We start from the raw sequence: 24,359 nt of genomic DNA, 5'->3' as shown, positions 1-24,359 counted from the left end.
ACACCCCACTCAGTGAGCCCAGAGGCTACAAATACAGCCAGAGCAGGGATAACAGGCGTACTGTATACAGCTTGTGGAGGCAGGATTTCTTACAGCACATCAAGCTCAATCCCGAAAGGTTATTAGCTTCTCCTTTCCTTCAGCCAGAGCTTGGGATGCCAAAGCTCCTGCACAACGTGCTCAGCACATAGAGGCTTCAGCCAGGCCAGCTGTCTGCCATACTTCTCCAAGGCAGCATAGACCTGACAAAGGGCTGTGGCATAATCCACTGATGAAAACGTGTCTGCCACAGGGGCCTGTGGTCAGGCCACCTCTCGACTTACCTATGGAGCCCATGGGACACGGCTGCTTTGCCACCTGCCCCTGCCGGGTACGAGACCACATAATATCACGGGCTTCCATGGGGTCGCAGCTCTCTGCGCCCGCCGGGGGCAGCTGGGAGGAGGCAGGAGGCAGGTGTGTGGTCATTTCGTCGGGGACATCAGCCATGGGCGACGGCGTGCTGGTGCTCCTGTTCCTCCTGCCCAAGGCAGAGGTGGTGGTGGGGCGGCCGGTGCTGCTGGTGGCCATCCGCGGCGTGGTGCTGGCAGTGGTGCTCCCCGGGCCCAGTGCCCCTGAGGTGGATATTCCTGAAACAAAGCCAAAGCTGGTTAAAGAGAGGGAGGGAAAAAAGGCAGGTGGAGTGGATTCAGTCCCGAGGCTGTCCCTGCCACGCAAAGCAGCCTGCAGGGTGTAGCAGGAGCTGCAGCGAGCGCGGTGCTTGCTGCCTTTAAGAGATGCTCAAACTCACGGTGAGGGAAGCACACAGGGGGGTAATGACCACTGGAGCACATCTGATTTTCCAAAAGCACTAGCATCTGATGAAAATAAAGCAGCATTTTATGCCCTCCCCGTTTTTCTTTCTGGCATTTTAATGTACAATCTTATTTTCCATCTTTTAGGGAGCACCTAGCACAGAAGTGCTTTTAATTTTTTAGTGTTTCTGAAGACCCAGCAGGTTTGGACAGGAAAACATTTTCCATGGTATAATAATAATAAAAAAAGAAAAAAAAAAAAAAACAACCTGCACCACAAACCCATCCCCCCAAAACGAAGCAGATGGAGGGATGAGTACAGGGGTGCTCTCTGAAACAAGTCCCTCATTTTCTCTCTCGTGCCTTGCTGCCTCATCCCCACAGCAGCGCTCAGCTTGAGCTGCTGGCCATGCAGCAGGCACAAAAGCACACATCAGCCCAGCCAAATCCTCAAGAGTTTAATCCTCAAAAGGCTATTTCATTTACAACTAATGGTGGGCAGTCAAGCAGCAAGAGGTGGCGAACTTGTTTTAGAAATGCATTAACCCGTCCTCCATCCTGCCAGAGCTGCGCTAAGTGTGGTAAATATTGAATGATGTCCACCTTCTAATTACCTTGTTTTGCCTCCTGTTTAGATCCAAGTTTTTTGCACTGAATGCAGCCTCACGTGGCCTTCTTTGTGGCTTGACCTGAAATCTCAGGTCTGGAAGCCGAGGCCGGCTACCTCCACCACCCCTGCCGTACCCCGAAGTGCAGGGGCTTGTGCAGAAGTCTGCTTTCCCCCCGTCCCAAAGATAAGCACCCTCCTGCTTCTCTCAACCTAACACTTCTACTCTAGTCAGTAACAGATGTTCACAACTGTCCCATCAATCCCCCAGCAGCACAGCCACAACGAGCCAAGGAGGACTTGTCTGCTCTCGGTCCCCCTCAAATTCCCATGCCACACCTCCCTGATGTCTCTGCCAGCATCCAGAAATCTTTCAGTGTGATGCTTGTACCACGTCCAGCAACAGGAATTGGAGTTTCTACATTAAAGACAGCCACACGTGAACGCCAGCCTAGCCAGAAATTAAAATTAAATGCAGGAATCACCCTTTCGCCCCGAGGAACAGCCTCGTATTAATTCAGCTGTGCGAGCAGGCTCAGACTGCAAGCTCCTGAGAGCCAAGACTTTCCTTTCTTCGAGGACTGGTGAAGCAGACCGCTTTCGCTATTAACGCAATACTCGTTATTAATGGACAATGATACTGCTGTCACTGGAGTTCAGGTAAACGCTCATTCAAGTCAACCTATTTAAAGCACAGAGATGACTGCCTTTAGTGTGGAATAGGAGATCTTCCATCCTGAAAGCTTTTTTTTTTTCTTTTTTTGTAATTTAAGTAATTACCTCGTGCCAAAGCCAGGTGCTGCGAGCAGTTCCCGTGCCCCAGCATAATCAATAATGTGGCAGCTGAAGCGCACGCTTGCTCTGGGTTTAGATAATTTCAATCCAAGCCTGAGAAACCCTCTCCGCAAAATTTAAAACTAAGTCAGAAGCACCATAAACACAATTTTCCGAGGCATCGGAGCTTTTGTTCCAGAAAATGTTCCACTTACAAGTACCAGCTCCGTCATTTCCAGGAAAACTGGATTATCTTCTCCCCTGGCCTCCAAAAAGGTGAGCAACAGTGCTCACCTTTATACTGGGATAAGCAGCCTGATCCAAAATCTGGTCTCCCACCTGAGCCAAGAGGCTGGTGGACAGCAGGACTTCAGGAATTTCCTTTCCTTTCCTTTCCTTTCCTTTCCTTTCCTTTCCCTTCGCTATTATAGCATATCAGATGCTTTTGCACCAGTTCCTTGCTCTCTGTATTTCTCCCCCTGTTAACATCGGTCACCTGTGGCTCAGCCCCCAGCCTTTTGCACAAGTTTCCCTGTTTTTAACCTTGCAGGGAGGCACTTCACTCAGACGCAGGTCAGCAACACTCACAGGGACTTGAACTGATTTGGGTTAAGGGCTTTGACTGGAGACTCTCCAGCAGGGCTTGTCAGCACGGGAGGCTGTGGTTTCTGCATGTGCACTTGCACACACACACATGGGATGCTCAAAGGTTGGGAAATGTCGGCATTTCAGCAATCACAGAGCTCACTGATTAGACTTTCCAGCCTTCTCGTGCCACCTCCCTTCCACTAAGAGCCTTGGGTTTGAACGGATTCCAACAAACACAAAGCCAAATTCTGCAGACATTGACAGATATCTTCTAGGTCCTGCTCGAAGCTGTGCTACAGCACGAAGCGGCACATGATTTCCATCTGACATCGCAGGGAGGACAGAAATTTGTAGAGAACTTCAGCAAAAATTGTCTGCTTTTACTACGGCAGGTCTTGCCATGAGTACATATTTCATGTCTTCATAATAACAATCGGTCTGATAAATAACTACCTGCAGCTCTTCTCCCCTTTAGTCACGCAGTAACAAGTTACTTTCCATTTGCAAAGTGAGCCACGCCATACGCCACAGGCACAGAAGTACCAAGGAGAAAGAGCAGATGCAGTTTTAAGGGCAAAACTGGTAAAACACCCTTAAAATCATTCTCAGAGCCATTTGCAAGCAGAGAGAAACAAATTTCCAGCACCCAACAGAGAAGAGTAACTACGAGCTGAAACTTAAAAGATTTTTTTTTTTTTTTTCTGCAAGAGTTCCTGAAAATGAGTTGTATTAAGCCCTAATTGGGCCATGGAAGAGGCAGTGAAATGCCCAGGCACCCAGGAGCCTGCTCGCAGGGGTACTGCATTTCTGAGCCTCGTTTTCACTGACCATTATTGAATGCCTTGTGGCATGTTGCTTCTGGAATAGCCCTGGCAAGTTTACTGTGTCAGCTATGCACTAGGGACTCACTGGTATTTTCCTTCAGTCATAAAAAAAAGAAAAAAAAATTGTTTTACCTTTCAACCCCCCTTGGCATTGGTACCAAAATCTCTTCGAGGGCCTGCTCTTCCTATTTTTTTCTCCTTCAACTGGGCTTTCTCTCTGTAAAAATACACACCTGTGCCATTTACATAGCATAAATTATAAGAAGATCCAAAAGAGCTGACCTGAAGCGGTCTCGTGGCGCGAGATGGATGGGATGGCACTGGGTTCAGCTCAGAGGGCTGGTTACTCAGTGCCCCAACTCGGTAACGAGCTCCAGTGAGCACGACGAACGCACCAACACCACCCAGCATCAGAGGCCCCGCCACTCGCTGATGTTGCTCACACAACTGTGTGCTTTAAAACCAAGTTAATTGGTTAGAAGGGAAGGAAGGAGAGATCAGCATCATTTGCATGTAAATGATTCTCAAATCCAAGCAAAACCACGCCAAGACTGCAACCTGTGCACAATTACCTAAGTGCAGGCCAGAGATCAAACCTCCAGATTATCTCAGGCTGCCAGCAAACTGTGATTTTTTAACTTGGAGAAAACCAGCACTGCCTGAGGTCATTTTAATAGAAGGACTCTTCCGAAAATACTTGGTAGTAAAATCCTTGCCCAGAGACAAGTGGTGACCTTTAAAACTCATCCACGCTGTTACAAACAGGAATGTATAGTCTCGATTATTTTAATTTTACTGCTTGCTTTCACCGTGTTTTGCCATATCAAGAGTTTAAAAACATGTTTTAGGCAAGACTCAGTTTTTACTCCTACACTCAAGCCCCAAACATTCATGAGACTTTACAAAACTTGATCCCATGAAGCACCGTCCCCAGCACAGTGCTGGGACAGGTATTTTCCCAGTGCTCCTAAGAAAGCAAAGTGTGGTTGTTGTGGCTGTGGAAACATCTCTTTCCCAGAGACACCCCAAAGCGATACTTGGCTTTTTTCTCCCCTGCGCTATGCAGAGAGCTGGCGCTAAGAGCAGAAGACTAAGCTTTACCATCAGTCAGACCAGAGTGGCAGCTATAAAAAAAAAAAAAAAAAAAAAAAAAAAAAAAAAAAAAAAAAAAGCATTTCCAGGTCCACAGGGGAGTAATTGCAACTCCCAGAGGAACCTCTCTCCATTCCCTGCACATTTACTGGCGAGAAAAAGCAATGGCCAATCTTTTCCCCTCTTTTCTTTTTCCCTTGCACAGAGCTCAGTCTCCTGGTGGAGGAATTTTGCATGGCCAGGGGAAAATCACAGGAGGAATTTACTCACAGGAAAAAAAAAACTCTCTATGTAAATGAGGTTCTCTTTCTTTTCTCTCCCCGTTTCCTTCTTTTCTTCTTTCCTGGCCTAAAGTGACAAGCACTCAACCAACCAGCACTTCATATTGGCCACCAGGAAAATCCAGCAGAGATGTCTTGCTTTCTCCTCTGTTCACATCTTCCTGGTGCTCCCAGCCACGGGTGGCTGCTTTTTGAACAGTGTTTTCCTATCACAAAGACTGTGCAAAGCGGTCTCGATTGCAGGCAAGCGTATTTGCCATCACTCCCAAGCTTCCTTTTCTCTGATTTTTTTTTTTTTTTTCTCTTTTTGCACCGAAGTATCCAGCCTATAACCAGCCCACGTAGTTGGAAGGAGAGACCACGCTTGACATTTTGTGAGCAAGGTCCAAGCAAGCCCCGATGACTTCACTCTCCTGCGGGTTTTGCCTTCCCCAGCCTGACGCTGGAGCAGATGTGTTGGGGCACCGGTGGCCAAAAGTCCCCTCTTGCTCCTTGCGCTGCTCGTGGTGCACGCCGAGCCACTCGCTGGCAGCTCTCAAGCGACGGAGGTACAACTAATCCAAGGGGCTCAACTTTTGGGGGAGGATAAAGCAATCCAACCACCCTCTTGAGCACGTCCAGGCTGTGTGCGCAATTACTTACGCACATTAATTGCTGCACAAAGACAAACGTAGCGCTGCTCCTTTCTGAAAGGCTGCACAAACCACAAAACCTGAACGTCTCTCCTCTCCTGTAACTAGTGTTGTCCTTCTTGTATTTGGCAAATGCATCATTTGCTTACATCAGCCCACTTCTTTTTTTTTTTCACTTCTTCTTCTGAACAATGGTGCAAGTTGTATTTAAATAGCAATAAGAAGACTTAGGCATGTCTTGAAAGAAGAAGCCCAAACCGAATGCAGTTGGAGGATTATATCACAGCTGTTTTTCCCTTCCCTGGCACATAAATGCATCTCCTGGGAATTAGTTTTCTACAGGCATTTTCAAACGCACTTTAGAGTATTTTCTGAAAGTCACTAGAAAAAAATATCATTTGAAAATAAATATAGTCCCTTTTTTTTTTTTTTTTTTCCCCACATACTGCAATGTTACAGCAAGCCCATGCCTCAGAAGACATCACCCTGCAAAACCATCTCAGGCTGGATGTCCAGAGGAAGACCAAGGGCCACACATCAGTGCCACCCCGGAGCTGCAGCATGAAGAATCAACAACGCCAGATTAGCCCGAAATTATGTACAGCTCCTTTCATGTGTTTGAGAGAAAATATGATTTATTTTTTTATTCCAAGTGAAGGCCAAGCAGGCCTCACATCAAACGTCTGAACAGCTCTCGCCTGTACTCACACACACAGCGAGCAGCTTGTGTAAGCTAGGCCAGAATCATATGTGAACATAAAAGTTCACACACTGTTGTGTGTGAACAACTTCAGAGGGTTGTTTTTTTTCTGATTGTTGGAGCTTTACTGACTGAGACTGACAAAAAGCTCACAAAAACTATTTGTAGGAAGAAAGATTAGATATATGAAGATCCCAAAGTGTTCAGCATATCACGTCGTCTTGAACAACATGACTGCAGGTAGTCCCGGACCCTGGAAAAGTTGTATAAAGTATGAGTGCATACTTACAGATTAACGTAGTTCTTTTTTTCCTAATCCTTACCTACCATCTGAGATAGCAGAAAGGAGAGCAGAAAGGTCCATTTCTGCATCTGAGAGCAGAAAGGTCCATCCAGCTGTGGACTGCTGCCAATCCTCTCCGGATTTTTTTTCTCCTACCTCGCCTAGCAGGGGATCGTGATTTGTGCCCAAGGCTACTCTGCCCGCATGTAACAGCTCTGCTGAGCCTGGATGGATGCTGCGATGGATATGGGCCAGATGTTGAGTGAGTTCCCAGCACTAGGGAGAAACTTTCTGCTCTGGTCCAAGATCTGGTGCAAACTCAGCTGTTTCTCTGCACTCCAAGCTGGAATCACTTAGCACACTGTTTTTTTTTTTTCTTCCTCTGGATCTCCATTTGAGAGCTTAAAATTAACCCAAAAGACAAAGAATGAGAGCTCGAGTGTGCAAAATTTTCACAACAGGTTCAAATCCAGTCAATCTGCCCAAACTCATCCCTTCTCACTGCACCACAAATACCAGCAAGGAGAATTAAAAGCAACCGCCACGTGGGACCAATTTCCAACAGGCAAAAACCCATCTCTGTCCAAGCCTTTCGAATCAAACCTTCACACTTCTGACAGTGATCAACTACTCGCTACGTACACAGAATTGGTATGGAAAGGTAAAATTGTGTGGAAAGCGGTCTAGTTATTATTGTAAAAATTTCACATTTTGCCTGAAAAAAAAATGAGTCTGAACAACTGACTTTTTTTTTTTTCCCCCTCAGTTTTTTTCATTTCAACATTTTACCTGTCACTAGCAGGGGGATAGAGCACAACAGCACACCTAGTCAGGACAGGAAATTCAGTCCTACAGCACACGAGCATCAGCTGCTGCCTCCACCATGGTCCCCTTCTATCAGTCTCAGTGGCCAAAGCCAGTACTTAAAGTCTTAGCCCTGTTTTTCTACCCAGGATCTCTGCCAAATCCACCTCTGTGAACCTCTCGTACGCTGATGCCGTATTGCTATTTCCAGACTTCGCAACTGATTCTGATTCAGCCAGGAAGAAATGTAACTGGACCGTCATGTATGAGACATAAAAAAAACTTACATTTTTTTCAACATCGTTCTGTAATGCTTTTAGAAACGCTGATGAACTATGCCCATAGGATGCCTGGTAAACAGGAAAAGATTACAGAAGAGCAGATCTAATAGTCAGTACATCAGGATTTATTACAAATGGACTAATCAAATAGGTTTGAGAGTTCAGTTCAAGAGCTATTTTTAGGCAATCTAGCTGTATATCGCTCTCCTTCTCAAAACCACTGTCAGATATGGTTGCTTTTATTTTGAATTCATGGATTTTAACATCTAAAATCTGACTACTATTTTTTATAATTCACATGCTATTTCATATAGGGGAAAAAAAAAAGCAGACAATCCCTTTTTAAGGGCGCACCAGCTGCATATCATTACTGAATGCATGGAGTGAACTTCTAACCTCCACAACAATCTCTGTCCCCTGGCATGATTTACATCCATCAGAGCCAGTGGTGCAGATCTTATGTACTGTCTTTCAACTTGAATCCTTCAAACTCTATTAAAGAGAAACCCAGTAGGAATTCCTCCGTATCCCATTGTTAGAGGAACCGCTTTTGATTTCAGTAGCAGGTGCTGTCAGTTTTTCATTCAGACCACGCTAGAGCACAGACACGTGAGCGCTGTGCTTACAGCTTCGGGAGTTTCACTGGAGGCTGAGATTTTAAGGTTTTCATTTTGTTTTTTTGCTTTTTAATTAAGCCACGTATGTTTTATCCGTGAGAGCTGAAACTTAAAGGTAAGTTTCTATGCAAAACAAGCACGTGTGTAGCTGCTAAGGGGGAAAATAATTTTTCCCATCCATTTGGCGACGGATGTAACTTTATCCTTTGTGTGTTTCCTGCTTGTTACCTCCACTTCTGCATCTTTAATCAAAGAACTTGCAAGCCTTCTGCAGAGGCAGTGCCAGATGGAGCCAGTCCTTCTCCAGCAGCTCTCCACCTCTGCACTTGGGATGAATGGAAGCAAGTGCAGGAGCCCTAAAATGACTATTCATGCCCCGGCATTTTCTGACCTACCCAATCAACACGACGAGTGCTTCCAGGTGCCAACAGCGCTCAGCTTATATTGCTGTCTGAAATGTTTCTTCAGTGCAAGCTCAGGCACAACTTTAATATGAGCAAACTATCATCTTCAAGTAGTCTCTGCTCATCTGTGTGTGTAATATCTCCAATCTCGGTGCTGGGCCGCAAGATGTCCAATTGCATTCAGATAAATGCCTTGGACTCCTTTAAACATATCATAATCTGCCTGTGAAATGGCTGGATAGTTACTTTCCAATTTGTGAAATGGTTCAAAGACTGTAAATAAAAAAGAAATTGGACAGCTTTCAAAAGTACAGATTAGAGTTTTCAATTCTCGGTGATACAGTGCTTCCCAGCTACACTCCTGTGATCTCCGTATTAATATTTAAAACCTGATTGTGTTGTGCTCTTATCTTGAACAAGAGAGCAGAGTACGACCAAACCCAGGCAGACAATGTGCTGGAACAACAAGATGGCAACTCCCCAGCCCTGCAGCACGCACTTGTGCGAGAGGCATGGGTGGGGAGGTGGGTGGGAGCCTTCTGGCCTCCCTTCCTCCCATCTGATTTGGCATATTGAAGTTACAAAGGCTGCTTTTTTCATTTACTGGGCACCTCCCCTTACACTATGTGCACCATCCCTCAATCCCAGCTGCTCTGAGGCTCGGGGTTTGAGTTCTCTCTCAGGTTTGCACGCGACTGCTGAGCATCCAAATGAGCCCCGATGCCCAGCGGTTTAAGCGCAAACATCTCCATGGGTGGGCTGGTCAACTGAAATAAATAAATAATAATAAAAAAGGAAATAAAATCCCCCAAAAACAAAAGGTGGATTTCAGGCTGCTTATATCCTTCATCATCTAGCCAATTTTAGGACTGACAAAGTCAGTCCTAAATGAATGGGAAGGCTGAAAGCTGGGACTGCCATCAGTCCCATAAATGCCAAACCCATACCACACTTCCAGCATCCTCTGGAGCAAGGGGATGATAAACCTGCCAGCAAAAGCTCACCTTTTGTCTTTCACCAAAACTGTCTATTTCCTCCTCCTGCTACAACCCACTGTTTATTTCAAACCTTATTCAGAAAAACCAAATCCTTCTCCAAAGCTGCCAAGTGATTTTTCTCTACAGGGGAATTGCTCTGCTCAGTCTCTGACTGCATTGGCTTCTACGTTATTTATTTATTCCATTTATTCTTGCTCCTGCAAGAAAAACAGCCTGAGCTCTGAGGAGAGCTGATTATTCAAACGAGCAGGAATAGGGAAATGCTGAGAAAGGCTGTCTTGTCTTGTCCTTCAACTATGCTCTCATGCACCTCAGTGTGGATGTGGGGTGAAGACCTCTCCCGTAAATGACTGCTCCTAAAGAGATGGTAGAGATGGCCTCGGCCTCTCAGCCACATCTCGTTTCGCATTTTATAGTGCAGATTAGGTCAATCCTTTCACCAGACTTGCCAGCTTACCTTACAGCCCTGGCAGGACAGACAGAAGAAAGGGAGGGAACAAGCTGGTGCTAAACAGAAAAAAAAAATAAAAATCTTCCATAAAAGCAAATTCTAAGAAGCTGACAAAACTCCATTGTGAGAATATCAATATTCAGCTGCTTTAAGAAATAAAGCAGTTTCCCTGACAAACCGTAATACTGTTTAGCTCCTTTCCAAAACTCTTTATTGCTTATGTAGAAACGTCAATATTTTGTAAAGCTCGCTTCTAATAGCTGTATTCATGTTGGCTCAGGGATCTGCCTAAACAATGCTTAACTAGAGGACTGGTATCTAAATTTGTTTTATAGATATCTGGTGTTCTGCGGAGGGCTTTAACAATGAAAGAGCCATTAATATTATGAAAAACACATTTGCTTTAGCAAAACAGATTTATAACAAATAAACAAACTGCAATACGGGGAGTTTTAAGTTGAAGCAAACTGGGTAACATTTCCATATGAGCATTTGGCACTTAAAGACGCAGGCAAAAAAAAGTACACTACGCAAACCACAGCCATGTCCTACCAAGGCTGACACACAAGCATCCCTTACCTGTATCGTGGGAGTATTTTTGTAGAGAGAGGGCATTGGGGTGCAGGTAGTGATGCTGAATATGCAGCAATTTGCCTCAGCATCATTTTAAGGAGATGCAAAGATCTCCAGGCTGAAGACTCTGGTGCTGAAGTCATCGTCATGGCTGGTCATCTCTGTTGAGAAGTCACACTGCAAAGCTGAGAGGCCGTAAGGACCAGCATCCAGCTTCAAAGAAGGAGGTTTAGCCCTACTTGTTTGACTCAGCACCACCGAGGGCTGCCAAGTCTCATCACGTCAGCTCTGGTCAAGGTGCCGTTTCAAACTCTAACTAGAGGGGCTTGATAACAAGGTGACAATACGTAAGAACAAGGTGGAAAAACCTTCAACACTGCTTTCTCGCTTCACACCTGTCAGCTTTCAGATTATTCTTGCTAATGGCTAGTTCAGACCAGCACACTGCAATGTAAGGTTAATATTGGTTCTTGGGAAAAGGATGAATATAATAGCCATTGGCCTTGTGGGGCTTTGAATTGGTCCCACAGAAAAGGCAGACATCAAAAACCTACAGGAAAGTGCATAGTGGTGCTGAAGTGCACTATATTTTAGCACAAAGCCATACTCCTGCCTCCCAAGGTTTGGCACCTGGTTTGGCACACAAAGGGCAAAGAAAAGAGGAAAATGATAAAGATTAGGCACCCAGAGGGACTACTGGTCCAAACCAGAGCACAAAAGACACAGAGGAACATTAATTAAGATGCTGCTATGTTAGAGAAGAGATTTTCCATCATGTACTCTTGACCTGGAAGCCTGAACTGCATCTGATCTACCTGGATTACCAACAAAGGTGTTGTGGATTCCTGCAAGCAGCAGCAGAATAAAAAGTTGGAACTGGTAAAGAAAAGCAGGTAGGGCGACACAGAAATGAACAAAGTAAATGTTAGATTTTAGAGATTTTTAAAACGTGTAAACTCATTGCCATTGTGTAAAATATATGCCAGTAGAATTAAGTGCCTGATGCCACTGCAAAGCAGAAATGTGATACTTTGAGCAAAAGAATCGTGTCTCTCGTAGGGGGAAAAAACAGATTCATATATTCAACGTGTGAAAAAAGAGGAGATGGGAGAGAAAGAGAGAGAAAAGGAAGCCTGAGCTGGTCTAATGCACATATCTTAAAGAGGTAACTACTGTCTAGTTAAATGTGAACGCATTCTTATGTGATTAAAAGACTCAAAAGTGTAACAGAAAACCAGGAAAAGAAAGGAAAAAAAAATAAGTAGCCAAGCAATTTGTATCAGATTCTGAAATACAGCAGAGACTCTTTGTTCGGATATTACTGTAAGTATAGGATATAACTACTGATACAATACAGAGCTAGAGAGCTGCTGTATTCCTCTAGCACAAAGGCTAAAGCTCGTTTTATAGCTCTCACAGGCAACATAAAATAAATACACCAATCTAGAGTGTGATTATTATCCCCCTCCACCTTCAGCATCAAACACCGAAATATTTTTGTTTTGTAAATATTTCACATCAAACCATTCAGTGCATGTGTTGGGACCTGTAACACTATTAGCCTTGAGCCTTTCACATTCCATGCATGCATCGAGACGTCTTGTCAATTCATGGGGAAGAAGTATATTAGTTTTTCGAGTCATTGCAGTGCTTTACAGGTACTAAAACCTCAAAATCCCTAATATTTTACATTATCCAGGCAGAACTCTCATTTTATAATAATGCTAACCCAAAACCTAGCTCACTTATGTCATCAAAAGCAACTCTTCTTCCATTATCTTAAATGTAAATGAGAAAAAGCATGCAGCTGAAGCAGACAGAATAATTTATAACAAGAGGAAATCTGTCAGGCCAGGAATGCTAAAAACAGAGCATAATACTGAACTCATTTGGAAATAAATGAAATAACTGAATTTCGAATATGCTGGTCAGGCTTGAGATGGCAAGGGAGCAAGAAGGTCACCTGTGATAGACCCTCATGATCAGCACCAAGCAACACAACAAGTGTTTTAATCTTCTAAATTAAAAAAAAAATAATAATAAAATAAGAGTAGAGCCTGGCTGACCATTGATCTGAAACACCGAGATTCTTGGCATACCAACCTGGAGCCACTCAGCAAAATGGAAATGACAAGTGTAAGTAGTGCAGCAGCAACTGGCTTGCCCATTCTGTTCAGCTACCACAGGGACTGATTCAGTGCAGAAAAAACACACGGCTTTGCTTGAAGAGAGAGAAAGACACCGAGAGGTTTTGATTTAAGGATCTGAATCAGCCAGTCAATGGACAGGAAAAAGTAGCAACCAAAAGCCCAGGACCTGAGGTGTTCTTTGGAGGTGCCTCACTACACTGATGACAACAGGAGTTTACAACGTCCAGGCTCCTGCAGTGCCATCACCTTCACCATACTAAAATCTCCATGCCTGAGACTGCAAGTGCCTCAACTGTTTGCTCACCTTTTTTTAGGTGGTGCTGGGGTGGGCATGAACCTTTCCACAGATGACTGGAAAATCCCAAATTTCATCCAGGGTGGATGATGATCACAGACTGGTGGGCAGAGGGAGGACAAAGCTCAACCCAAACCAGAAAAATGACTATCCTTACTTCTTTCTCCTCCTGCAGAGGACATCACCCACCTCAGTCCACAACCTGCTCCTGGGAGGTGCTGGGATGTACCAGTAAAGCCAGGAGGGCAAGGAATGCTTGGTCCCCCCGTTATAGGATGAGGAAATTGCTAGCTAATGCAATAGCAAGACCCCTTCTCTCGCTCCAGACTATTCCCCAAGGACTCTCCCTGTGAAAAGTCCAAGGCTCAGACAAGGTATGGGAGCAAATGGCCCGCTTTTCCCATCTGTGCCAAGCCTGGCATGTCCGCAGTACGTTTCTGAGTACAACATACAACTCCCTAATCCTCTTGGCAGCAGTCACTTGTACAAGGTCAGTCCCCCTGGCCTACAAGATGTTTTTCCAAATTAAACTCTTATTTTCCCTTATTAAACTTCATCTTTGAGCTAAAACAGCGACACTGATTCAGTTAAACCACCGCTGTCTCCAGCTTTCGTCGAGAGCAGAGTGCACAGAAATCTCACAGACTCTGACGCCTGGGCAAACAGGCTCCGACGAAGCAACGGGTTTGTTTTGCATCCTAACTGAGATATTTCGCATTCAGTAACAGCAAAGGGCTGCATCCCGTGCTGAAGAGATCCAAGAGGATGTCTAAGAGCAGCCTGCCCAAACCACCCGTACCTCTCAGGGCACGGTGACCCAACATTTATTTGTCACGCGGGGCTCTCAGCCCAGTGCCAGCTGCTGCTCTCAGCGGAGACGGGGGTGTGTGTGTGTGTCCCTGAGGGGAGCTGGACATAAGGAAAAAACTCACCTCCTGGTCCAGCCAGCTTTTAGAGATGAGCAAGCACTCACCGGATGACGAATCCGATTAATCAGCTCTGGTTGAGTATGCTCGAACAGAAAGGAAATGTTAAGCGTGCGCAAAGAGAACCAAACAAAGCACATCAGGAAGGAGCCGGGTCTAAAAGCAGATATTAGATTTCTTTTCTCTGTTGCACTCCGAGCAAATATTGTTCAAGGATGTTTGACAATCTGTTTGCCAGCTGAAGCGTGCAGCATTCCGATAACAATATAACAGAAAATTATGTGACCATTCCTGTCAAGCCGAGGCAAGTCCAAGCTGTGCTGTTTGCCTACACGAAAAACAAAACCGAGGAAGAACCGAGCTGGGACAGTGTGAGGGTATTGAGGGAGAAGGGACAGTGCTGGGGAGCTGAGGGTGTAAAATGCAAACCAAGTGCCAGGGCCAGCTCAGCTTAACGATCCCTTCCTTGGACAATTATAATATGAAGTTGACCCTTTCCAGGTTGCTTGTTTTCCTTTTTATAGTGTCGAAATCCTAAAGCCCAGCGCCTGGCTGGATGAAAGTGATACAAGCTAGCCGGTGTCGCTGAACGTTTTTTTTCTTTGGAGATGATTTCTCTGCAGGGATCCTCCAAGTGGGAAATGCGGTGTTAGATTGCCTTCATCAGCCAAGAGAAACACTGTGCTGGTGAGGCTGAGCCCTCGCAGATGATAGGATTCCTGCTGAAACTTCAGGCTGACATTCAGAAATCCCCCGATCTCCCTCTTACCCAGATTTCTCTCCCTGCATGCTGAATAAAATTTCATTCATGTGAAACCTGCATTACAGCTCTCCGGGCACGGCGCTGGCTCGCCTCCACCAAAGGGGAACTTAAATCACTATTTTTAGCTCTTTTCCTTATCCCAGGTCAGTTCCAAAACTTACCCCTGCACGCCTCACCTGTCATTGCCTACGCACCACTTCTCCATCTGCCCCTTGGGTAACAAGTTGCACCTTCCAGCTTTATTTCTCCATTGTTTGCCATCTGCTTTTAAAAATTGCCTTGCTTTCCCTTAGGCGCAGAAGGGTTCCTGTGCAGAGGGGGAACATATATGGCCTTTCCGCCCAGGGCTGCAGATCCCCAGAGCACGCCTCAAATTCTCCCCACAAACCTTTCCATCTTCCAGGTAGGGGTCTAACGAACCGAGGGAAGCCCACCTGAGTACCAAGGGCAAATGAAGCTTGTAACATCCCGGGCATTTCGCTAACATTTATCATCAGCTTTCCTTCTGCAAAACCCAACACAGCAGGACACAGGGAGGGGAGGAGAAAAAGCCTGCTTTCTGGCTACATCCCAGTGGTAATATTTGCTGAATTACCACTTTGGAGAGCCACCACCAGTAGGGCAGTGCTGAAGCCTGATTGCAAGGTGGAAACAACATTAATTTTCCCACCCTCAGAACCACCAGATGAGCTACCTGCGTTGCTGTGTGTTTATATTTCTGTATACACTTTTTTTTTTTTCCTCCACAAAACAAATTGCAATTAGAGTTAACTGCATCTGATCAAACAGCGCATGAAAAAGGATGTGACAGGAGATTTTCACTCAAAACACCTGTCTGTGTAACTGGTATCCTTTAAAAGTTGTTTGTTTTTTTATTTTAAAGACAAACTGAACCATAACTGATATTCATAAAAACCTTTGTGATTCAAGCTTCCTTAAGGTAGGTGTGTACGGTAGGCAAAGACATATTTTTGCCCATAATAGCTGAGCTTCCAGAAAAAAGTAAATTACAAGATACTTAATCCTCAAACAACCAAGCCTGAAGCCAAAGGCATCCTTCGTAGGCCAGAATACATTTTGTGGAACAAAACTCCCCAACATACCACACGTGTCGGTGCGATCTCCCTTGCTGCATGCCTCCCTGGCCACACTGCCACGCAGCACAACGGGCCCACAACGAAGCTCTGCTTAAAGCTTCCTCCTGGCAGGGCGTCCTCAGTTTTGTCTTTGAAATATGGGCTCGCTTCACGCTGTCCTTGGTGGCCAAGGTGAGGTGAGCTGCAGCAGATGCGCAGCTGGCAAGAGTGATGTGAGGCAATGATTTCAGGAGCACGGCCCGTCATTTGGGCCCTCAGAGGGAGGCAGAGAGAAGGATTTGTCTTAATGCCTGCCTGAGGAGAAGGTTTGGGTTGCAGTTAGAGCAGCTGGAAATTTATTCCAGCCTGGCGATGCTGGAGGTGGAAGAAGGTGCCAGGGAGGAGGAAGGCATCGCCCCCCAGAGCGGGTCATGGCAGCCTCTCTCGGGTAAAGCAAAGCCTGTATTTCCCCAAGCCAGGAGGCCAAGGATGAAAATAGCTACAGAGAGTGAAAAAGCACTTCAGACCTTGAAAAGCAGGGCAGCTAGCCAGATGCTGTCCCGAGAACACCAACAAGTTGTGACAGGGATGTGCCGGCAGTGAGAGAAAGAGTCGGGCATACTCTCCTCGGGGAGCTCCTGCTCCGCGGGTCAGTGACAAAGCTTGGGAAGGAGGCATGATCTGGGGCTCCTTGGTTTGAAATCATTGCCTTGGAGATGTTACAGTCCTATGCAAATAAAGAAAACTCTTCGGTCACTAGATACTTACAAATCCGTTGTCTTACTGAGAGCAGGAAGAGAATTGTGCTGTGCCCAGGGCCGCACGCAGCCCACGCCCTTCCACGGGGCTCGGGCAGGACTCTGCAGGCTTCCCTTACCCCTAATTCTTGTTCTCGTTATTTTTGACATAGGAAAAAAAAATGCAGACACGATGAATAAGACATTTAGGTCAAGACTTTCATAAACAGCACCCGAACGTTAGTCTCTGAAAAAGTGGCCTGATTTTAAAAGCACTAAGAAAGCAGCATCTCCCACTGACTTCAAAAAGCACTGCCTTGTGCTCAGCCCTTTCATGTATCGGGTTGTTTAGGCGTCTCGGCCTTACTTTCCCCTTTGAATTTCATCTTTGCATAGCACAGGTTCAGCTTGGGAGCCCAATCCAATCAACTCGCACATGTGAGGCCAGACCTAACCAAGCCCTAAAAGATGAAGGCACCTGTTTCACTCAGCCTAGCCGGGAAATCCTGACTGCACCTTGCAAAGCCTTGACTGCGGTATTTCTATCACTCCTAAAACACCTGCAATTACTGGAAAACCACAAACATCCACTTCATGCATCTCCGCACGTGCTTTTGGATCTAAATCTGGAGGTACTCCCTCAATGGGAGAGGGAACCTGATGAACAGCTCAGTCCATCTCACGGTGGCTGAAACACCTCTCACGGTTTGCTGTGGCAGCACACCTCACATCTTTGCATTTGCTGGACAAAATTAGCAGCAAGGCCAACGCTTATTACGGTCAGGCTGGATTAGGGCTGGTAGCTAGAGAGCAGCATCTCAGTGCTGGCAAGCTAAGATTTGCTCTGAAAAACCTGCAGAGAGCCTGTGCTGCCCTATTTCTCTCCACTCACTGGCAAAGAGTCCTGTGACAGCCTATGTGTGTGTTCTGCCTCCCACATCACTGTTAGAGCATCAAATAGAGTGCTTTCGGTGTCTGAAAAAATCTTTGCAGCTTTTTACCAAGTTTCGCTGCTGGAAACAGCATTTTTACCCCTGTATTCTGGGATTGCATTGTACAACATACTCCACAAGTCTTCAGAAAATACCACGTGAAATAAAGCACTGGTGGGTTTCGTGGTGTCATCTTAGTGATATGGTTTAGGAGAGGACGTGTTAGTGTTAGGTCAGAGGTTGGACTAGGTGATCTGGGAGGTCTCTTCCAACTTAGATGACTCTGTGATTTGCAGCAGAGCTGAAAGAGACTGAGAGTTTTGAAGTATTTTGATTTGCTTTTCATAAAAAAAAAAAAAAAAACAAAAAAAAAACCAACCAAACAAACAAAAAAAACAAACAACCCACAACCGTGTAATTACTAATAATTATATGTGACTTAACTTAAAAGAAAAACAAAAAAACAACAGCTGATGGCATGTTAACCTTGCTAACATGGGAGCGCCCAATGTGGCAGCATGCAGTCTCCAATTTAGTAGTTTTTAAGCCTAGGGTTAAGGTTATTGGAGCCAACGCTTCAGATCACAGCATGGGCTGAACTCCTTTCCTAGCCATAGACCCAAACTTCTGAACTCTCGTTCACTCCTGTTCTCCCTGGGAGATGAAAAAAAAAAAAATCCAGATAAGGCAGAATTAACAGAGGCATCCAGCATCTCCCCCAGGCAGCACCTACCTATCGGCTGGGATCTGCCGAGTCCAGGTCAGATTACAGAGGAGAAGAGCATATGAAATGCATTTTGCTATGAACCACAGAACAAATGAAATCATATATGAGGGATCAAATGCTTCAACAGCACAAGCCAGGCACTGTTCTGTGTGCTCTGCCCATCAGCTCAGTCCCAACAAGGGGTGAATCTGGCTTAATCTTTTGCACAAACTCCACCAAATGCTGTTTCAATTGAAAAAGGCTTAAGGTGAGATTTACTTTTTTCCACACAAACTCCTGCCACAAGCGCTGTCGAGATACTTGCATGCATTAAAACATGACAGACACTAAATCACAGAGTGTGTTATATTTATTTTTAAGCACAAGCAGGCATCTCTCTGAAAAGGACTTGTACCATCCTCGATTTTAATTCAGCTCCCGTTTGTCTAAAAGAGGCATCCTCAGCCTCTGCAGCCTTGCCTGGCTTCTGTGCTGCAGTCAGCGAGGCTATCAAAACACCACGCACCCACGTGGAGGTAAGCACTTTTTTTTTTTTTTTGTCATTCCTCTGGATATACTTATAAAAAATGGATCAAGGTTTCTCCAACCTTGTTTGCTACTCGTGTTTGTCCTCTCCTTGTACCAGGAGCACGTTCTGGTTAAAAAAAAAAAAAAAAAAAAAAAAAAAAAAAAAAGCTAGTTGATGCTAAAGTTACAATGCCACAGGCAGGGTTTGATAGGAAGGGAATACATAACAGAAATAAATTAGTCTCTTACCGAACAAGGACCCTGTTTCTGAATAAATGTCCTCAAGAGGAGGGAAAAGCTGTAATGAAAACCTAAGATTTATAAAACATAACTAATTTGTTAAATTGCCTTGGAACAGATTTTTTTTTTTTTTTTTCAAGATTTCCATGGAGATAGCAGTGTTCCTTCCATAAAGCACTCTGCAAGCCAATAATATAAAGTCTGCTGCTTTGACACCTCACAAGACACCCGACACTCCTCGAACTGTGCCGGTGCTCCAGGTGCTGGAGGTGGCGGTCCAACATTTTGGCTGTTTGATTAGAAGGGATCTGCGTCCAGTTATTGCTATTTCCAGGTTTTCGATTTTTCTTTCGGCTGCCAACAAATTTTCAAACACATTACACGCCGCAGATCTTGTGGTTTGGAGCTCCTCCAGCACTTCGCTAACATCTGCCAAATTCCTGTTAAATCCAACACTGGCTGATGAGCGCTTTCCGATGGTGTGAAACTTAATGCAAGTAACTAGTGGAAGCTTGGGAGCAATTAAATTTTAATCAGAGATAAGTTTAGTTTTCAGCATTGTGAGTTATCTCTAGTGTCTAAATAGCTAATATATATTATAATCCTCTGCTCCCCTTGTAATCGGCAGCGTTGAGCCACAAAAAGGGGAGAAAAGCAACAGCTAAAGAAGCCCCGTTCCCAAGAAAGCCACCTACCATATTACTAACCCATACAGCCTTCCTCTCTGACGTGCCATCTGTAGCCCAAAGTGCTCAGGTGTGTTACCCAGGCAGATTCTGGGTTCATTCTGGGTTCAGATTCAGATTCATCTGCCCCTCTCTCCTCACGCTCCTGCCCACGATCACCCCTTGTCCCTCCCTGCCTGGCTCTGTTGGCAGAGCTCTTTATCTCGCTGCTCTCAGGGGCAAGAAGCAGGACTAATGCTTCTTTTTGAAACCATGTTTTGCTGCCATCCAGCCTCCTTCCAGCATGCAGCAGGTCCTCGAGCACAGGTTTGCTTATTCCTGAGGTCTTGGCTTGCTTTTACCTGAGATCTGGCTCCAGGTGCGCCCGCTGCGGCAGGACACCTCCAGCCTGCCTCCGAACCCCTTCTTCCCCCAGGCCATGAGTTTATGTTGGCCTGTGAAAACCCAGTCAAATGCTGCTGAATCCTCAACCTTCACATCCTTGAGGATGCACACAATGAAAGAGATGGCTTCTGATAAAATAAATCAAGCCTTTCTGTCTCTCGGTGAGTGACGGATGCGAGTCAGAGTCCCTTTACTATGCTGCTACAGTGGGCTCAAAGCTTTCCCACTGCTCTTCTGAGTTCAAAAATCTCCCGTTGTCAATCCAGAGACTATTTTTGTGTGTGCTCTGGCAGGACCGATGTAGCAAGTGGAGCTCAGCAACTCCCAGGCTGTTTTTAATGGAAAATGTACCCCCAAACACAATAGTTGGCAGCCGAGGGCTGGGAACCATTTGGAGATGAAGTGGAAGGATCCCTGCGAAAGCCACTCTTTGGTATGAAATCTTTGTTCAAAGGCAGCCCCACAATCAGAGCCAGGCTTCAGGAAAGTACAAAACACAGCAGTGGGCTCCCTTGCCTCAGAAGACTACACAGGAAAGGGGGAGAGATAACAGAAGCTGGCTATTTTTTATTTCTTTGCAAGTGAAAATATCCTAAACACCCGCAGCATGTGCAGCACGGGGAAGTTAGCTGAACAGCTGCCTGGAACCAAGCACTAATTCATCCATTTTCCTCTCCAGTAATGAATATGGACAATGGGAAATCAGTAGATGCAGAAAACCCACGATTTTTATGGATTTACAGACTGATTTTCCTTACCTCATCTAGTCATTTTCCGCCTGTGCGAAGTGACAGCACAGTTGGTGTAAAATACTACACAATCATCACAGGGATATTTTTACCCTCAGTTTCCTTCCACGGGTGCAGAAAGCGGCTACAGGTGTCAAAGGCATAGAAAACCTGTCTTTTAGGAGGGAGGAGATCCCATTCAGCAGAACTGAAAGTGAAATTAGTTTTGTTATCCCCACCGTGCTCCCTAGTCTAGATAATGTGCACAAATGCGTCAGGCATTGTCTCCTGGAAGCCACGCTTCCCTCTCTACCCCTGCCCCGAATTTTTGCCACGGCAAGTGGTGTGTGCCACCTGGGATCTCTTTAGAGAAGAGCAGGAGGAACATCAGTCCCAGCTACAGTTCTGGGCTAGAAACAGCCGGTTTCTCTCACGTTTTTCACCCCGTCAGAATCACACCCCACTACACATTTCTCTTGGTACATCACAGCCTTCAGCTCAAATCCGGCTGGATTAGTGATGGACTGAGCTGGGCTCAAGGGGAGATTGAATATGGAGCGAACAAACCGTGCTCTGACTCGCACAGCCCCTCCTGGATCCCAGTTAGAAGTTGTTTTTTTTTCCTAAACACTGTGTAGGGTGAGAGAAACATCTTCGTAAAACGTGAGTGCAGCTATGAGACAACCTTCCTTTTTTAGTTAATGGCAAGCTTTAAGGTCACGTTCATTACGACAAGACAGCTATTCCCATGCGCAAACACAAAATGCCTTTGATGTTGAATGTATCAGCGGTTTAAAAATGCACCAAATCCCACAGAAGGCTACAAGGAGAAAAGGGGAACTTCCATTTCCCACCAAACCTGAAAGGATAACGCAGAAGGCCATTAGGGGATGCACATTCAAAGAAACCACTGCTCTTCTAAAACACAAATGGACACTTGAAGGAGGCACAGCGTCAGCATCAGCTCTGACCTCTGGGGAACACGGCCAGTTCTGCCCCAGCCTGGGTACCTCTGTCCCAACCAGGCTCTGGGGTTTGGGCTATATCAGTCTTGCTGAGTAACTGGCACAGAAAGCAGGGACTGTTAGCCCAAAATCTGCTTGCCAGCCTTTATCTTTGATACAGGCACTGACTGCAGCGAGTTACTCACAGAGCTACTCGAGCATCATCAAGCAGAGCCCAAACGACTCACCATTGGCCTCACTCAGTGTCATTTTTGTGCACACACACACACAAATACCCCACAAGCAGACAAGCGACCCTCCCCAAAACTGCAGGTTTAAAATCCCCAACTTTTAAAAAAAAAAAAACAACAAAAAAAACACAGAGAAAATCCCATCATTTTTTTTTTTTCCTCCAGGTGAAATTAGCTACGTCTATATTTGGTATCTGGAATGCAGCGAATACTACAGTCCCCAAAAACCATGGCAACCAGAAAATCTGAGCAACACCATTATTATGATGATTATTATTTTTAAATAGTTCTTCTCACGGCTGAGACTCCTGCTTTGGTTTTTCAGATAAAGGTGAGGCGGCTGGGAGCCTCCAGCCTGGAGCGTGTCTGCTGGCTGAGCCGTGCATCATTTCAGGGCTCTGGGAGGTTTTGCACTGCCTTTCTTCAGCTTTTCCCTCAACCACTTTCAATCAAAACCTTCAGCTATCCCTCACTCACAGCCAGTATCTTTATCCGTGCATCTCCACCCTAGGAAGAAGTGGTTTTTTTCTGTCATACCCAACAATACGAGGTATTTGGACACAGACCCTTTTTTTTTTTTTTTCCCAGGTCTATATTACATTCTTTTCCCTATAATCTTTTTTCCCTTTGTCCACTTAAAAAAAAGGTGAAATGCCATCAAACAAAAGCGGAGCAACAGCTTGCTTTAAGGCTTCCTCCCAGCTGAAGGAGAGTAGCAATTTGCAGCTCTCTCCCTGCATCAAGGGTAGAGATTACTGCCATTTAAACCCACTTCCACCTTGCAATTTCCACCATTTCCTACTACTTTGCAGCCTGGACTATTAAAAACCAAGACACCAGAGCTGAGGTCTGACTTGAAGAGAAGCCCATCTCCTTCTGCTCGGGAATTACATCATATTTCAAGGCACTGCACATCTTTCTGTGGACAAAATTAAGTCCAATAAAACCAATTTCCGCTCTGACATTATTCAAACATGGCCACAATCAAATAGAGTAGAAAGCCAAATGAAAATCCCAAGCACTAAAGTGATTTCATAGATGAAGGCTGGAAAGCCTCACAGATTTGAGCCCTTCCTACCAGTGAAGGATGTCCTGCAGTACATTATCATCCGCACACCACAAAACTCTGAAGTCTGGGGAGTTTTTAGCTGTACTCATCATTTTAAGTGGACTCCCTTCTTCGATGGCTTAAATCCCACTACGTGATTATCTTCTCCTTTAATACATCACTTTTCAGAATAGCAGTCCATCAACATTGGGAACAAACCCCGGCAAAAGAAATGCAAGGATGGAACAAGCACATGAGGGGCACAGCCCAAAGGCAGCCTCAGTATCTACGCCGGGGGTGGCTGCAGCTCACCTTTGCTCGGGGCTGTTGCTGGAGCTAGAAGTACCTTTGCCTTCTGAAAGCTGCTGTACAGAAAGCTCTCAGCTACCCAATCCACACTGTTAGCTTCTGCAAAGATTTCTGATATGCTGTCTTTCAGTGGAAAGAGAGAGAAAAAAAATCTTCATATATTTGGATCCAATAAAAGTTCCCTGCGTTTTCTTTTTCCTTTAGCTTCTTTATTTCACCTGTGCATCTTTTGGCCAGCTGCCTGCTGCTCTGCCCTGTCTCCTGAGGCTGCAAGAGAGTGGCAGAAGAGATTTTCTCTGAATCCTTGCTCATCTGACAGTGACTTGCAGTCCTCAAATCCAAACCCTCTCACCGAGCGTGCTGTCACAAAAATGCCCTGTTGCAGCAACCACAGTCCTGACACAGCTTCAGGAAACGAAGCAGACGAGCACAGGCATTTGTGCCATTTCAGTACGGGGATGCACGTTCACAACAAACACCCGAGCAGCAAATTAAACACACAACCTGCCTCCCTGCTGCCCGCCAGCCTGCGAGGCACCGAGAAGCAGTAGCTGCACTACCACCCTGAGGACACAAAGAGCAGAGCCAAGGCTGCCTCTCAGCCCTGCCTGCAAACCGCAGCGAGCGTTTCCAATCCTCTTCCTTTTGTTTCTTCCCTCTTCCTTATTTTTTTTTATTTAATTTGTTTATTTATTTATGTATTTGTTTTTGGCATGTGAACAAATGATAACTGAGAAAACCAGAGAACAAAGGGAAGATCAAGGACTGCAGGTAGCTAGATCATTATGTATCCCAGCGAGGGCAAGGGTTTAAGCCTCCAGAGCTTACTTGCCAAGTTATTTTCGAGTTATGCCAAGCGAGCTGTGCCCTCCGAAGCTGCCTGGCATAGGAACTGTTGCGAGGAGAAGCGATGAGGTTCCCAGTGCTGCAGGAGTGATGTCAGGCTGCAGGAG

The 24,359-nt window shown here is 45.5% G+C and overlaps 1 protein-coding gene across 16 annotated transcripts in view; it reads right to left on the bottom strand.

Moving 5' to 3' along the window:
- ADGRL3 (adhesion G protein-coupled receptor L3) overlaps positions 1 to 24,359 on the bottom strand; it is a 509,872-nt gene that overhangs the window by 104,469 nt on the left and 381,044 nt on the right. For all 16 annotated transcript variants that reach the window (XM_032186442.1, XM_032186447.1, XM_032186430.1 and 13 more), the window contains one exon: positions 324 to 629. In XM_032186442.1, the coding sequence (XP_032042333.1) occupies positions 324 to 629 (306 nt within the window). The remainder of the gene's footprint in view (positions 1 to 323; positions 630 to 24,359) is intronic.

This window comes from Aythya fuligula, chromosome 4 (genome assembly GCF_009819795.1).
Source record: "Aythya fuligula isolate bAytFul2 chromosome 4, bAytFul2.pri, whole genome shotgun sequence".
NCBI classification, from domain to species: Eukaryota; Metazoa; Chordata; class Aves; order Anseriformes; family Anatidae; genus Aythya; species Aythya fuligula.
This window is presented reverse-complemented; position numbering and strand designations above follow the sequence as displayed.